Source organism: Trichechus manatus, unplaced genomic scaffold (assembly GCF_000243295.1).
Source record: "Trichechus manatus latirostris isolate Lorelei unplaced genomic scaffold, TriManLat1.0 scaffold00105, whole genome shotgun sequence".
In the NCBI taxonomy this organism is placed as follows: domain Eukaryota; kingdom Metazoa; phylum Chordata; class Mammalia; order Sirenia; family Trichechidae; genus Trichechus; species Trichechus manatus.
In genome coordinates this window covers 2500651-2516777 of record NW_004444041.1, presented here as the reverse complement: position 1 = coordinate 2516777, position 16127 = coordinate 2500651, and the positions used below count along the sequence as shown (strand labels likewise).

Here is a 16127-nt window from a genome sequence, read left to right as displayed (position 1 = left end):
AATTTAATTTTTTTAAGGAAAAATATTTAAACCATATCCATATGATACATATTTGAGAACTAATGGAAATATTGAAAGTATTAAGTGCTATTTTTCTCAGGAAAGTTTTCAGTCATATGTAACTGTGGCAGTTTTCAACACCTTTACTCTACCAGCATGGACCAAACCACCATTATCTCTTATCTGTATTATTAAAATAGCCTCCTAACTGGTCTTCTTGCTTCTGTCCTTGGGGAACACATCCAGCAGCAAGACTGATCATTTACAACATAAATCAGGTCATACCACACCCTTGTTTAAAATTCCCCAGTGCTTCACATCTCACTCAGAGTAAAAGGCAAAATCCCTACCATGTCTTTACTATCACCTACCAGTTACCTTTGAGTCTATTCCAACTCAGGGCAAGTCCACGTGTGTCAGAACAGAATTGTGCTCCATAGGGTTTTCAATGGCTGATTTTCTGGAAGTAAATTGCCAGGCCTTTCTTCCGAGACATCGCTGGGTGCACTCGAACCTTCATCCTTCCAGTTAGCAGCCGAGTGTTTTAACTGTTTGCACCATCCGGAGACTCCTACCATAACCCAAGGGCCTTACAAAATTGCTCTTTCCACCACTACTCCTCCCCTCTCAGCATTGCCTACTTCTTTCTCCCTTGCCCTTTGTCTGCTCACTATTTTCCAACAGGCTAGGTTTGCTCCCACTTCAAGGCCTTTGAACTCAAGGCCCTCTGACCAGATTGTATTTTTTTTTAGATTTTCACATGGTTTGCTCCCTCAATACCTTTAGGTCTTTCCTCAAAGGTCATCTTCTCAGTGAGGCCTTCTTTGGCCACTCAGTCTCAAACTGCACCCCCACCTCCCACAGATATAGACTTTTATTCTCCTTCCTTGCTTCATTTTTTTCTCCCTAGCACTTTGTTGTTGTTAATCGCCGCCGAGTTGGCTCCGATTCATAGCAACCCCGTGTACAACACAACAACACATTGCCGTGTCTTGCACCATCTTCACGATCGTTGGTATTCTCGAGTCCGTTGTTGCTGCCAGTCAGTATTTTGTGTGCCTTCCAACCTAGGCAGCTCATCTTCCAGCATTATATCAGACGATATTCTGTTGTGATTCACAGTGTTATCACTGGCTAATTTTCAGAAGTAATCACTGGGCCTTTCTTCCTTGTCTGTCTTAGTCTGGAAGCTCCACTGAAACCTGTCCACCATGGGTGACCCTGCTGGTATTTGAAATACTGGTGGAGTAGCTTTCAGCATCACAGCAACACACAGACAACCACAGTATAATAAACTGACAGATAGGTGATGGCCTAAGCACTTACTGCTACTGAATATACAAGAGAAAGACTTCCCGAACAGCTTCCATAAGGATTATAGCCATGAAAACCATATAGGGCAGTTCTACTGTCACATGGGGTTGCTATGAGTAGGAAACGGAACCCAACAACAACAACATATTTACTTAGTTATTTTGCTTACTCTCTGCCTCCCCCAATAAAATGCATGCCCCATGAGGGCAAGGAGTATTTTTCTGTTTCCTTTCCTTTTGAGTCCCTAGTACTTGGGGCAGCATTTGACACAGGACAGGGGTTCAATACATGTTTACTGAATAAACGAATGGCTCTACAAGAACAGGCTTGCACAGGACTTCTTACTATCGTGTCTTATAACATCAGACTGTCATGGTGGTGATGTCCTGGTGATAGGGATCTGAAAAGTTCCAAGATAAAAACACTGCTTACAGTAATCTATGAAAATATGAGGTTAAGCTGACAGTCAGATGGAGCTCTTTCATTTATTGCTTCCATTATCAGTAATCTAGGAGTCGCTAGGTGGTGCAAATGGTTAAGTGCTTGGCTACTAACCAAAGCTTGGCAGTGTGAGTCCACCCAGATTCTCCCTGGAAGACAGGCCTGGTGATCTACTTCCAAAAGCTCACAGCCATTGAAAACCCTATGCAGTCACCATGAGTTGGAGGTGACTTGAAGGCAAATAACTGTAACAAATATGCAGAATGGACCACAGGGGCCAGGATGTGGGTTGGGGTGCTGAGTGGGTGTGAGACTGACGCAGGGGGACTTTTAGGAGGCTTCTTATTCCTCTGTCAGCCATATTAGAAATTCGGCTCTCCAGTCCTTCTCAGGAGCCCTGGTTGCCCAGTGGTTAAGAGCTCGTCTACTAAACAAAAAGGCAGGCAGTTTGAATTCACTAGCCGTCCACTGGAATCCCTATGGGGCAGTTCTACTCTGTCCTATAGAGTCACTATGTGTTGGAATGGACTTGACGGCAACTGGTTTTGTTTTTGTTTTTTTTCAATCTTTCTCAATCCCTGCTGATCCTGGGAGTTGGTTTTGGTTTAGTCCTTGAATGGATTTCCCACCCCTGGTCTAAACTTGGAGCCCTGGTGGCACAGTGGTTAAGAGCTACAGCTGCTAATCAAAAGGATGGCAGTTAGAATCCACCAGCTGCTCCTTGGAAACGCCATGGGGCAGTTGTATTCTGTCCTATAGCATCACTACGAGTTGGAATCCACTCGACGGTGGTGGGTTTGGTGTTTTGGTTTGGTCTAAGCTTAGCAGGAACCAAAAAAACAAAAACTGTTGCCTTCAGTCAATTCCGACTCATGGTGAAAGGTACTAAAAACAGGGAGGACAGGGTCTAGTCCGTTCCATTTCAGATGCCATCCATAACCCACAGTGCCATCTTGGTATAAACTGCCATGACTCTAGCCACAGTAACAGGCAGGCAGCAATGGCTTCCTCTGCCCTTCTAGTGAAACCACAGAAGTCCTCTCTTTGATCCACTTGCTCTCAGTTTCGTGGGGATCCAATGGCTCCTTTGCACAGACTGGGGCTCCATTTTTAGGGGTTTCTTGGTATACAGTTCTCTGAATTCTTTTCTTTGGATACCAAATACTGTAACAATTCCTTTCATCATATTTTACAATGCTTTCTACCCAGAAGTTATTCGATAAATAGTAACAGAAATCATTACTCTTAATCTACTGAATCAAAGAGCAAACTCAAAAATGCATTTCTTGCTGACTGCTTGTTACAATTTGACTTACGGCAGGCAATATTTACTTAAGATGGGTGGCTATTCACTTAATACTTGGCCTTTTGACACCACCTATGTTTAACTAATGCAAGCGCCAGCATCCACTCATGTGTAAAAAATATTCACGGAAGAACTATTAGCAGCAATGGTACACAAACTGCTTCTTCATGAATAAGCTATTCTTGAAAGTAATTTCAGAGACTTGAAACATTAAAAATGACTTTAAAACGTTCAAAAATTATTTCTTTACCTAGCAGGAAAGATTTAATTGTACTCTACAAATGTATTGTTGTTGTTGTGTGTCTTTGGGTCGACAGCGACCCTATAGCAACACCTATAGGACACAGTAGAACTGCCCCTAGATTTTACAAGAGCAGATCACCAGGTCTTTTCTCCCATGGAGCACCTGGTGGGTTTGAAACGCCAGTGTTTCAGTTAGCAGTAGAGCTCTTAACCACTGTGCCACCAGAGCTCCTTACACGTGTGTTAGACCCCTTCTAAGTACTAGGAGACAGGATTGGTGCCTAGCTTATGAATTAGTAAATAGGGGGAGTGCTCAGGTAGTACAAACAGTTAAGGTTGGTGGTTTGTGTCCACCCAGAGGCACCTCTGAAAAAGGCCTGGAGATCTATTTCCAAAAATCAGCCACTGAAAACTCTATGGATCACAGTTCTACTCTGACAAACATGAGGTCACCATGAGTAGCCTCAAGGCCAACTGGTAGCTGATAGTAAACAAGGGAGGGGATCTCTGTAATTACCTTTAGAAAAGATGATTTAACACTTAGAGTGGACAAATCCATCTAACAATATGCCAGGTTTAACTGTACTGTTCTTAAATACAAATTTAAAGTGAATAGTTCTGTAAGAAAAAAAGAAAAAATAAAAGTTTTACTTTAGAGGAAAGTGAGAAAATCTGACATCAAACTTTAGGAAGAATTTTTTTTTTTTTTTTAAATTCCAAGAATATACTGGGTAGAAAATCTATATACCTCAGAGACTTTTGTGGAAGGTTTTAGCACAGTGGTTAAGAGTCTGGCTGCTAACCAAGGTTGGCAGTTTTGAATCCACCAGCCACTCCTTGGAAACCCTTTGGGGCAGTTCTACTCTGTCCTCTAGGATCGCTATGAGTTAGAATAGACTAGATGGCAATGGGTTTGGTTATCGGAGGCAGAGAGAGCACTATTTCTCAGTTTTGCTTTTCCCCCATCTTTATATACTTTAAAAAGCTCTGAAAATAGAATGAAATAAGGTTCATAAGCTCTCTGGACTCACTGGAAGGTAGGCACTGTGTAAGTTTGGTCTATTAATGAACTCTACCCTACACTTTGCACTCCTAACCCACTATTAAGTGGCAAAGAACATTCAGCCTATTAAGAAGAATTGGAAATTAGTCCCTACAGGGAAGAAAATTCAAAATTCTTTATCACCATGCTGAGGTGAGAAAATCAATTAGCATCAATTTGCATGTGCATCCAATCATGGATTTGACAGCTAATTTAAATGAGCCTCAGGTAAATAAGAAGTGAAAGATAAAGCTGGAGTCTGTTAACAATTATATCACTTCTATTTCCCAGCTACCCCAGAGCAAAACGTGGAGAGCTTCTTTAATGACAGAAAAGAGGAAAATATATTGAAACCATGACTTTAATTGACAAGACACTTGTTTCCTCACTATGAATGGTGTGTTTATGTGTCATTTTATAATGAGAAAAGAAATTGTGATAACAGCATGTAGTGTGGGAAGAAAAATAAATTGGAATCTAAAATGAATAATGAGCTTTAAAACTGAAGGCAGTTCAAAGTTTGACAAAGAACATTAAAATAATACAAGCATTTTGATGTCTATAAAATCCATAGATGTCTATCTTCTCTCTCTCTCTTTCTCTTTCTTTGTCCTTCCCTCCAGTCCTTCCTAAAACATCCTTAAGGCAGAGCCAGCTATGAATTTACAATGTTGAATACTTGGCTTTATTTCAATAAGTTCATGAACAGATAAAGCTTGTTTGGCAGCTCAGAGATTCTTTTTTTTTTTGAAGCTGTACCACTACTGTTAAGGCAAATGGATAAATGGGGTTCTATTCTGCTGCATCTCTAGCTTTAGTTTCACACTGGGTCCATGTGCCCCTAATTTTTCAGTAAAACTATCCACAGGGAAATGAAATATTGAGAGGTATTTTCATTTCCAAAAGTCGACACATCAGTGTATTCAAAGGTTCTCAATAATTAAACCCCTACATTTTTTTTTGTACTATTAATTTATTCTAACTGATATTTTATGTCTGTAAATCATAAGCAAAATTAAAACACCTTGAGGCTTGCAAGAATTAGTCAAGCATTTGTGACCTTAATACTCCACAGCATGTTTTCACCTTTTTCAAATTGGGTGATTGAGAGCTTAACAAACTAACACCATGATGAACCTATAAGTTTTTTTCTGCCTGCCTTCTCCTTTCCGCATACTTTGTTAATGAATTTGTTTTGCTCTGTCCTGCCACCTGTGACTTACGACCCCCCATATGGAGATTAGAGCTCAGATGCTGAGTCTGTAAATCTTTAGCCTGATAAGGAAATGCCCAGCATGTATCTCTTTAGTCTGATAAGAAGTCTCTTGTACTTATCTTGTAATGTGTAACTCATACAGCCATCTGTGGGCGATGTGCCAAAAGACACTTCTAACTCTTGTAAAAATCATATACAAACTGTAATGTAATATTGCCTTTCAGGAATCCATAAAGACTGACTGCGTTGCTGCCGGACTCCCTGTTGGTGTCACCTCCTTATAAACTCTCTCTCTTTCTGACTTGGAGTACGTTTCACTGGCTCGACTGCTCCGGGGCACGGACCCTAACTGGGCAACACAATGATTTAAAAAAACAAAAATCTTGAAGGCTTGAACTGCCACAACTGAATATTTAGCTAAATCAGACAGGAAGTCTTATGGAAATTATCAATGGTTTGAAGGCTAGTTTTACAAATCACAGAACTGGAAAGGTGCATGTTAGATTACTGCATAAGGGTAAAACATTGTCTGAGGATTTGTGGAAATTAATGTACTTTACCCAAAAAGTGAAATATGACATGAGGTGTCAAAATTCAATTGAAAAAAAACTTTTTTCACTTGATTATGCTAATGCCATGCAGTACAGTGTGATAACACCCCGAAATTTGTGGCATACTTAAAATCACAAATGTATGTTATAGCTTTTTTCCCTAGTCCCCCAAAGCCTTCAATGCTACACAACTTTGCTGGTTTTTTCTTTTTCTTTTTTTTTAACTCATGTATTAGAAGCTTATGGGTTCTTAATTTCTTTTTTCTTTTATTATTGTACTTTAGATGAAAGTTTACAGAACAAACTAGTTTTTCATTAAACAATCAGTACACATCGTGTTTTGTGACATTGGTTACCAACTCCATGACATGTCAACACTCTCCCTTCTGGACCTTGGGTTCACTATTACCAGCTTTCTTCTCCCCTCCTGCCTTCTAGTCCTTTCCCCTGGGTTGCTGTGTCCTTTAGTATTATTTTGTTTTATGGCCCTGTCTAATCTTTGGCTGAAGGGTGAACCTCAGGAGTGACTTCACTACTGAGCTAAAAGGGTGTCCAGGTGCCATACTCTTGAGGTTTCTCCAGTCTCTGTCAGGCCAGTAAGTCTGGTCTTGTTTTGTGAGTTAGAATTTTGTTCTACATTTTTCTCCAGCTCCGTCTGGGACCCACTATTGTGATCCCAGTCAGAGCAGTCAGTGGTGGTAGCCGGGAAAGGAAAATTATTTTAAAAATGAATGCATACTATTTATTAAAACCAGAATAGAGTACAATTGAACAATTGATTTATCTGTTCCATTCTCATGAGTACTGACACCTAAACAATGACTATATCCTACAGTATTTAGAAATTAAATGTCAAAACTAGAACTTAATTTCTTTATAGGATCCAAGGAGATATTTAAAAAAAAAAAAAAGGCAGTGAATAAAAAGTTCAGTTACTACGATTTGGAGATGTGATTTTATACTTCACCCATTTTTGACAGGAATTTCCAGCGGTTATATAATCCACATTCATTCTGGCTTTAAAGAAATCACTTTGAAATTGATAACTGTAACTGCATTTAGTAACACATATGTAGAGAGAAAGCAAAGCACCAAAAAGGAAAAATTGAGAGTCTGTAAAGGGACCCTCATGACCTACTGAGAGAAGCTGTCAAGATTACTACATTTTTCTGGGCAAAGAAGTAAGTATGATACCTGTGTTTCTTAATGTCATTGATGCCATTCTTCAGATTTCCCAGACGTTCTGTTGGATTTTGCCTAAAATAAATTTTTTTTAAAAAGAAGTTCATAATGGTTATGATTAAGCAAATTTTAAATTAAAGTTTAACATTTATTTATTTACTCATTCATTCATTTCTTCAACAACATCAATACACTTCCTACTGCAGGCCAGTCATCTGAGTTCAGGGTCCCTGCCCTGGAGGAGCCCACAAATGAACGAGAGTTAGTGGTTGTGTTTGTGTTCTAACCAAAAGGTTGGAGGTTGGAGTCCACCCAGAGGCACCTCAGAAGAAAGGACTGGTGATCTACTTCTGAAAAATCAGTCAGTGAAAAAGCCATTGAGCACAGTTCTACCATGACACACATGGAACTGCCATGAGTCAGAGTCAACTTGATGACAACTGGTTTTGGAGTGTGTGTGCATGTGTGATTGTATGTGCCTGTGTGTGTGTATCTTAGTGCTTTGAAGGAGATATGAGATATGAGTAAAGGTTTAAAAGAACAAGAGAATACTATTTGATCAACTCTGCTGAGAAAATCAGGGAATGATTTAGAGAATCATTTACATTTAAGCTGGAATCTTATAAGCAGGTAGGAATGCCTGCTGGCAACCAACAGCTAGGTTTCTCACTCTAAATCTATTAAATCTTAATGCTTTAAAAATCATTCAAATGCACAAAAAATAAACAGTGGCAAAATGAAGTTTAAACAAAAATTCTAGAAGTCTTTGCTTCTGTAATAAATTATTTTTAATGGTAAGTATAAAATTATAAACGTGTATGTATTTTGAGTAATTTTAAAAGAGGCTAACCAAAAACAAAAAAAAACTCTTTGCCATCGAGTCAATTCCAACTGATGGTGAACTACAGGACAGACTAGAACTGCCCCACAGGGTATCCAGGGAGTGGCTAGTGGATTTGAACTCGGACCTTTTAGTTAGCAGCCAAGCTCTTAACCAAAATATGGCTAGAGGAGTATTTTTTAATCAAGCTTGAGAGGACAGACTATATAGTAAGACTTTATCATCACTACAGATTTTCTCTCAAAATAACAAGGTTGTATATGAATGACTTTTATTAATCTAAGTTTAATTTTTTTTTCTATCTCTGTTGTTGTTGCCATCGAGTCATTTCCAACTTACAGTGACACTATGTACAACAGAACAGAACACTGCCAGGTCTTGTGCCATCCTCACAATCGTTGTTATGTTTGAGCCCATTGTTGCAGCCACTGTGTCAATCCATTTTTTTGAGAGTCTTCCTCTTTTTTGCTGACCCTCTAGTTTACCAGGCATGATGTCATTCTTCAGGGACTGGTCCCTCTTGATAACATGTCCAACGTACCTGAGATGAATTCACGCCATCCTTTCTTCTAAGTAGCATTCTGGCTGTACTTCTTCCAAGACAGATTTATTCACTCTTCTGGCAGTCCATGGTATATTCAATATTCTTCAGCAATACTATAAGTTGAAGGCATCAATTTTTCTTTGGTCTTCCTTATTCATTGTCTAGCTTTGGCATGCATATGAGGCAACTGAAAATATTTTGGGTCAGGCACACCTTAGTCCCCAAGGTGACACCTTTGCTTTTAAAGAGGTCTTTTGCAGCAGATTTGCCCAGTGCACTATGTTGTTTGATTTCTTGACTGCTGCTTCGCATGGGCATTGGTAGTGGATTCAAAAGTAAAATGAAATCCTTGACAGCATCAATGTTTTCTCACTTTATCATGATGTTGCTTATTGGTCCACTGGTGGGATTTTTGTTTTCTTTATATTGAGGTGTAATCCATACTGAAGGCTGCAGTCTTTGATCTTCATCAGAAAGTGCTTCAAGTCCTCTTCAATTTCAGCAAGCAAGGTTGTGTCATCTGCATATCACAGGTTGTTAATGAGTTTTCCTTCAATCCTGACGCCATGTTCTTCTTCATACAGTCCAGCTACTCTGATTATTTGTTCATCATACAGATTAAAGGATACAACCCTGACGTACACCTTTCCTGATTTTAAACCACGCAGTATCTCCTAGTTCTGTTTGAAAAACTGTCTCTTGGTCTATCTACAGGTTTCACCTGAGCACATTAAGTGTTCTGGAATTCCCATTCTTTGCAATGTTATCCATAATTTTTATGATCCACACAGTCTAATGCCTTTGCATAGTCAATAAAACACAGGTCAACATCCTTCTGGTATTCTATACTTTCAGCCAAGATACATATGACATCAGCAATGATGTCCCTTGTTCCATGTCCTTGTCTGCATCTGGCTTGAATTTCTGGCAGTTTTCTGTCAATGTACTGCTGCAACTGTTTTTGAATTACCTTCAGCAAAATTTTACTTGTGTGTAATATTAATGATATTGTTCAATAACTTCCACATTCTGTTGGACCACCTTTCTTTGGAATGGGCACAAATACGGATCTCCAGTCAGTTGGTTCTGGTCAGTTGGCCAGGTATCTGTCTTCCAAATTTATTGGCATAGACAAGTGAATGCTTTCAACTTTGTATCTGTTTGTTGAAGTATCTCAGTTGGCATTCTGTCAATTCCTGGAGGCTTTTTTTTTTTTTTGGCCAATATCTTCAGTGCACCTTGGACTTCTTCCTTCTTTACTGTAGGTTCTTCATCATAAACTCCTTCTTGAAATAGTTGAACAGCGACCAATTCTTTTTGGTACAGTTACTCTCTGTATTCTTTCCATCTTCCTTTGATGATTTCTGTATTGTTCAACACTTTCCCATAGAATACTTCAATACTGCAACTCAAGGCTTCAATTTTTATTTCAGTTCTCTCAGCTTGAGAAAGGCCAAACGTGATCTTACCTTTTGGTTTTCTAACTCCAGGTCTTTGAATATTTCATTAAAATACTTTACTACTTTGTCTTCTTGAGCCTCCCTTTGAAATCTTCTGTTCAGCTTTTACTTCCTTTCGCTTTAGGTACTCTACTTTGAAAAGCAAGTTTCTGAGTCTCTTCTGACATCCATTTTGGTCTTTTCTTTCTTTCCTGCTTTTTTAATGACCTTTTGCTTTCTTCTTGTATAATGTCTTTGATGTCATCCCACATCTCTTCTGGTCTTTGGTCATTAGTGCTCAATGTGTCAAATCTATTCTTGAGATGGTCTCCAAATTCAGGTGGGATATACTCAAGGTTGTATTTTGGCTCTTGTGGACTTGTTTTAATTTTCTTCAGCTTCAACTTGACCCTGCATATGAGCAATTGATGGTCTGTTCTGCAGTTGTCTCCTGGCCTTGTTCTGACCGATGATACTGAGCTTTTCCATTATCTCTTTCCACAAATGTAGTCGAGTTGATTCCTGTGTACTCCATCCTGTGAGATCCACATGTACAGCTGCTGTTTATCTTGTTGAAAAAAGGTATTTGCAATGAAGAAGTCATTAGTCTTGTAAAATTCTATCATGAGACCTCCAGCATCATTTCTGTCACCAAGGCCATATTTTCTAACTGCTGATCCTTCTTTGCTTGCAAATTTTGCATTCCAATCACCAGTAATTATTAACGTATCTTAATTGCATGTTTGATCAATTTCAGACTGCAGAAATTGGTAAAAGTCTTCAATTTCTTCATCTTAGGCATTAGTGGTTGGTGTGTAAATCTGAGTAACATCGTATATTAACTGGTCATCCTTGTAGGTGTATGGATATTACACTGTCACTGACATCACTGTACTTCAGGATATATCTTGAAATGTTCTTTTTGACAATGAATGTGACCACTCATCTGTCACTTTGTCATACTGTGGTGGCTTGCATGTTGCTGTGATGCTGGAAGCTTTGCCATTAGTATTTCAAATACCAGCAGGGTCACCCATGGTGGACAGGTTTCAGCAGAGCTTCCAATCTAAGACAGACTAAGAAGAAGGACCTGGTGGTCTACTTCTGAACAAACTGGACAGGGAAAACCTTGTGAACAGCAGTGAAACACTGTCTGATATAGCGCCAGAAGATGAACCCCTCAGGTTGGAAGGCGCTCAAAATACAACTGGGGAAGAGCTGCCTCCTCATAGTAGAGTTGACCTTAATGATGTGGATGGAGTAAAGTTTTCAGGACTTTCATTTGCTGATGTGGCATAACTCAAAATGACAAGAAACAGCTGCAAACATCCATTAGTATTTGGAATGTGGAATGTATGAAATATGAATCAAGGAAAATTGGAAGTTGTCAAAAGTGAAATGGAACGTAAAAATATCCAATACCAGTCCATTGGTATTGGTCATTTCACTCTCAAACAGTTAAAAATGATTCCCAAAGGTAACCTAAAAAATGTGAGTCTGTTTTACTCTACACGTAGCTAATATGATTCTATAAATTTCTGGGTGGCACAAAGGGCTTGTGCTGGCCTACTAATCTAAATGTTGGCAGTTTGAACCCACTCAGTGGTACAGCCTAAAGATTGCAGCCAAGAAAACCTATGGTGCTCAGTTCTACTGTGTAACACATGGGGTTGCCATGATTTAGAATCAACTTGATGGCAACATATTTGGTTTTTGGTTTTGGTGATTCCATAACATGAGGTAAACTCAAACTCTTAGATTAGACTGCAAAACAGAAAAGGGCTTTCTTTAAATGTAATTTTACTACATAGAAAAGTACAAAAGTAAATATGTACCTAACTTTAAAGTGTGTGAAAACAGAAACCGAAAGCCTTCACACTTTCCCCAAGACAAGGGGCTCCTTAAATTCCTACTCCTGTAATTGTCATTCTCACCTGCAAAGCCTCCGAATCAAATCTTCAGGTCGTCTTGTTATCTTTCTGGGAAAATCCATTTTTTCAATACCTTTGAGAATCAAATTGTAGGTCATCATCTGGTCAATACCAGAAAAGGGTGGGCTAAGGAAAATCCAAAATAGGACACATTAAAACCAGAGTCTGAGGAACGTTTGGAAATTATCCATTTATTTCCTTCCTCCCTCCCTTCCTCGCTTCCTCCGCCTTCTCCCCCTTTCTCCTCCCCCCCGTCCCTCCCTTCCTTCCTTCTTTGCTTTCTTTAGTTGTTTATAACAAATATGGATATACGCTAACATTCAGGACATTTAAAATTAACTTTTCTCATGTTCTTCCCTAAAAATTTTATAAAAACAATTTCACAACTTTTTTTTTTTTTTTTAATGAGAGCTCAAGGCTATCTTAGCAACTCTGTTATATTCTTCTGTTTTTTTTTTTCCTCCCCTTCCTTATTCCCTCACTCTATTTCCCCACCCCTTGTAACCATTTGGCGCCCTGGTGGTGCAGTGGTTAAGAGTTTGGCTGCTAACCAAAAGGTCAGCAGTTCAAATCCACCAGCTGCTCCTTAGAAACCCTATGGGGCAGTTCTACTCTGTCCTATAGGGTTTTTATCAGTCAGAATCGACTCAACAGAAACAGATTTGTAACCATTTATTCCAGCTGATGAAGACTGGGATGTATAGTGTCCTATTCTCTGGTTACTCACAGGAACCATTATATATCTTTTAGAAATGGAGCTGATAATGTTCCCAGGGATGAAGAAGCAAGTAGTTGAAATAGAATTCTTTGAGTCCCAAGACCTTAAGCAACTTTTCTCTCTCAATGACCGTCTGAAAAATGTTCTTACTTCCTTAGGAATCTTAAGCAATGAATATTTGAAACTCATTACAGATAATACAAAAAGTCTCTCATATTTGTTTGCTCAATACATGTAGATAAGGAAGTAGAATGTATCCATAGGTAATCTATCATTACAGTATATAGTGTAAAAAGTTCAAGAAAATGCTGTGAAACTATATAGAGTGTGTGTGGGGACTTGTATCCCCACCGATGGACTCATTGTGGTATTTCTTATGCCATTCCATAGGGGACTCCTCCCGGAAATTAAGACTGAGAACATTCGGTTATAAAGCATTGTAAGAATGGTGTCAAATCAGTTAATGAGAAATTCAGGTACAAAATCTGAATTACCAAAAGAAAACTGATCTGCATTCTCTGTGTATGTGTATCTATGCGTTATACTATAAATATATATATGGCATACATGTGTAATAAAAAGTGTGTCACATTTAGAATCAGAAGATCTGGGATCAAATCCCTGATCTTAGACAGACAGCTCGATGACCTAGTTTTCTATTCTATAAAACTTAAGTCATAAAATCATAATAAAAATTTAAATCATAAAACAATAATAATAAAAATCCCTGCCTTTTCTTTCACATAAATTTAAAACTTCCACATGATGAAAACTACATTAGACAATACATGCAAGTGCTTTGTAAACTTTAAAGTGCTTTACAAACGTAAGGTAATATTATATACAACATATTACATACAACCTGTGTGTTTGTGTGTGGGTTAAATATTTGGGATACTGGGTTCATTAATACAGCCTTTTAATCTCTTTGGGAATGACAATTCAACTTTAACTGCTAAAATCCCTGCTGTGTCTTGTCTTTGTTCATTAGCACCTCTAGCAAGGAGTTGACAAGGGGATTAAAATTTAAATCCAGCAATGCTTCTTTCTCTTAGCATTTCTGGTTAATGATTTGTTGGGAAGGTGGAAGAAGAACAAAGCTAAATTTAGTTTAATTGACTGATAGATTTAATTTAACTATGATTGCCATTTCCTCAATTACCAAAATAAATAAAGGAGATAATAACATAGCCCACAACTTCAATTCTTTCTCTTATGTTTGGTTATCAAAACATTCACACACCTAATAAGTTATCTATAACAAGAGACCTTGCCATTTTAGGAAAACTATAGCAATTGTTTACTGCTTTCCCTTCACCTTGCTGAATCTTTTCTGCATATTACGTACTAGAAGCATGCTGTATGTGGGATAATGTGAAGAGGAAAAGACATCATGTTTATATCAAAAACATTCCAAAAATATTAAATTCCTCAATTATATTTATTTATCATTAGTAAGTTATTTTTTCAATTCTCTGAAGAAGCTCAATAAAACATGAAGGCACTTACTTGCCAGTGAGGAGCTCATACACAAGAATCCCCAGGGACCAAAAATCCACACTGAAGTCATGTCCTTTGTTGAGAATGACTTCAGGAGCTACATATTCTGGGGTCCCACAGAATGTCCATGTTTTCTGTCCAGATCCTATTTTCTTTGCAAACCCAAAGTCAACCTGGCAAAGAATGACAAAGAAATTTTCAGAGACCATAAAACTCACATTTCTCTGTAAGTGTTCTTATACTTTCCAATCTTCTTTCTACATCCCCACCCTCCCTTCACACTACATACACACACACACACACACACAGAGAGAGAGAGAGAGAGAGAAAGAGAGAGAGACAGGCCCTCTTATTTATTTTCCTTCAAGATTAGGTATAAATCTAGGTGCACTGAAGAAAGTTCTAGGCATATACCTCCATACTCACCACCTCGAGAGGACTTGAGAAATGGTTTATCGAGGGGGGAGCCATGACAACACACTGGAAGCTCAAGGAAAACAGGACTAAAATACTTTTCAAATCAATGGTGGTATTCACTGCGAAGAGGAGGGAAGGATGAAGTAGTGGATCTCTGTGCACTAAAAGCTCCATAGAGGAAGGAAAGACAATAGCAGGATTGGGAGTTTGTTAAAGGGGACTGTTATGGGTTCATTTGTGCGGCCCAAAATGATGTGTTCAAGGCCAAATCCCTTAGCATCTGTGAATATGACCTTATTTGGAAATAGCATCTTTGCAGATGTAGCTAGTTAAGCTAACACAATGTCAAACTGGAGTAGAGTGAGCACTAATCCTGTATGACCAGTGTCCTTATAAAAAGAAGAGAAGAGATGCAGAGACAGAGATACTTAGAAGGAAATCAGCCATGTGAAGAAGGAAGCAGAGCTGGGAGCTATGCTGCCACAGCCAAGGAATGCCTGAAGTTACCAGAAGCTGGAAAAGATGAGGAAGGATCTTTTCCTGGAGCTTTGAGAGAGTGATGGTCTTGCTGACACCCTGAATTCAGTCAGACTTCTAACTTCCAGAACTGTGAGACAATAAATTTCTCTCCTTATAAGTAGCCCAGTTTGTGGTATTTTGTTACAGCAGCCCTCGGAAACTAATACAAGGACTACTGTTAGGAAGAAAAGGGGTTTAGAACTCTGGGCAGTCCTTACAAATCATCATGCATGATGTCTGCACCCTATAAATCTGGCAGTCCAAGACAAAGCCAGGTTCATCCCATCCCAACTTTGGCTGGGTTCTGTACCCTCAGTCCCTCTCTGGGAAGCAGCAGACAGTGCCTGATTTATTTATTCTGCAAACAGGCATTCAGCACCTACTTTTATTTATTCAACACCTGCTTTTATTTTATAGGCTAGGCTTTGTGCTAGACAGATACAGAGTTGACTATGAGATGCTCAGAGTCTTGAGAATACTCACATGTACAGGATTAATATCTGCCTTGGTTTCCTAGTGCTGCCATAACAGAAATACCACAAGTGAGTATCTTTAAAGAACAGAAATGTATTTTTTCACAGTTTAAGAGGTTAGAAGTCTAAATTCAGGGCACTGGCTCTAGAGGAAGACTCTGTCATTGTGGGGTAAGATCCTTGTCTCTCTCCACATTTGTAGCCCCAGTGTTCCTCAGTTCCTTGGAGATCTTCCTGTGGCATCCATCTTCCCCCATTTGTGGGTTATGCTGTCTTGTCTCTGTGTCTATGCTGCTCCTCGTAACTCAGAAGGAAGTAGGTTTACCTTATACTGATATAACATAACAAAGAAAACCCTATTCCAAAAAGGGATTACATCCACAGGTATAAACCCATTGCCATCCAGTCAATTTCAACTCATAGCGACCCTGTAGGCCAGAGTAGAACAGT

The 16127-nt window shown here is 38.9% G+C and overlaps 1 protein-coding gene across 4 annotated transcripts in view; it reads right to left on the bottom strand.

Annotated features, from left to right (window-relative positions):
• The window catches only part of PRKG2 (protein kinase cGMP-dependent 2), a 115436-nt gene that overhangs the window by 9792 nt on the left and 89517 nt on the right, over nt 1–16127 (bottom strand). For all 4 annotated transcript variants that reach the window (XM_004383107.2, XM_023737600.1, XM_004383106.2 and 1 more), the window contains 3 exons: nt 14278–14441; nt 12054–12176; nt 7308–7370 (listed from right to left, as the gene is read on the bottom strand). In XM_004383107.2, the coding sequence (XP_004383164.1) occupies nt 7308–7370; nt 12054–12176; nt 14278–14441 (350 nt within the window). The remainder of the gene's footprint in view (nt 1–7307; nt 7371–12053; nt 12177–14277; nt 14442–16127) is intronic.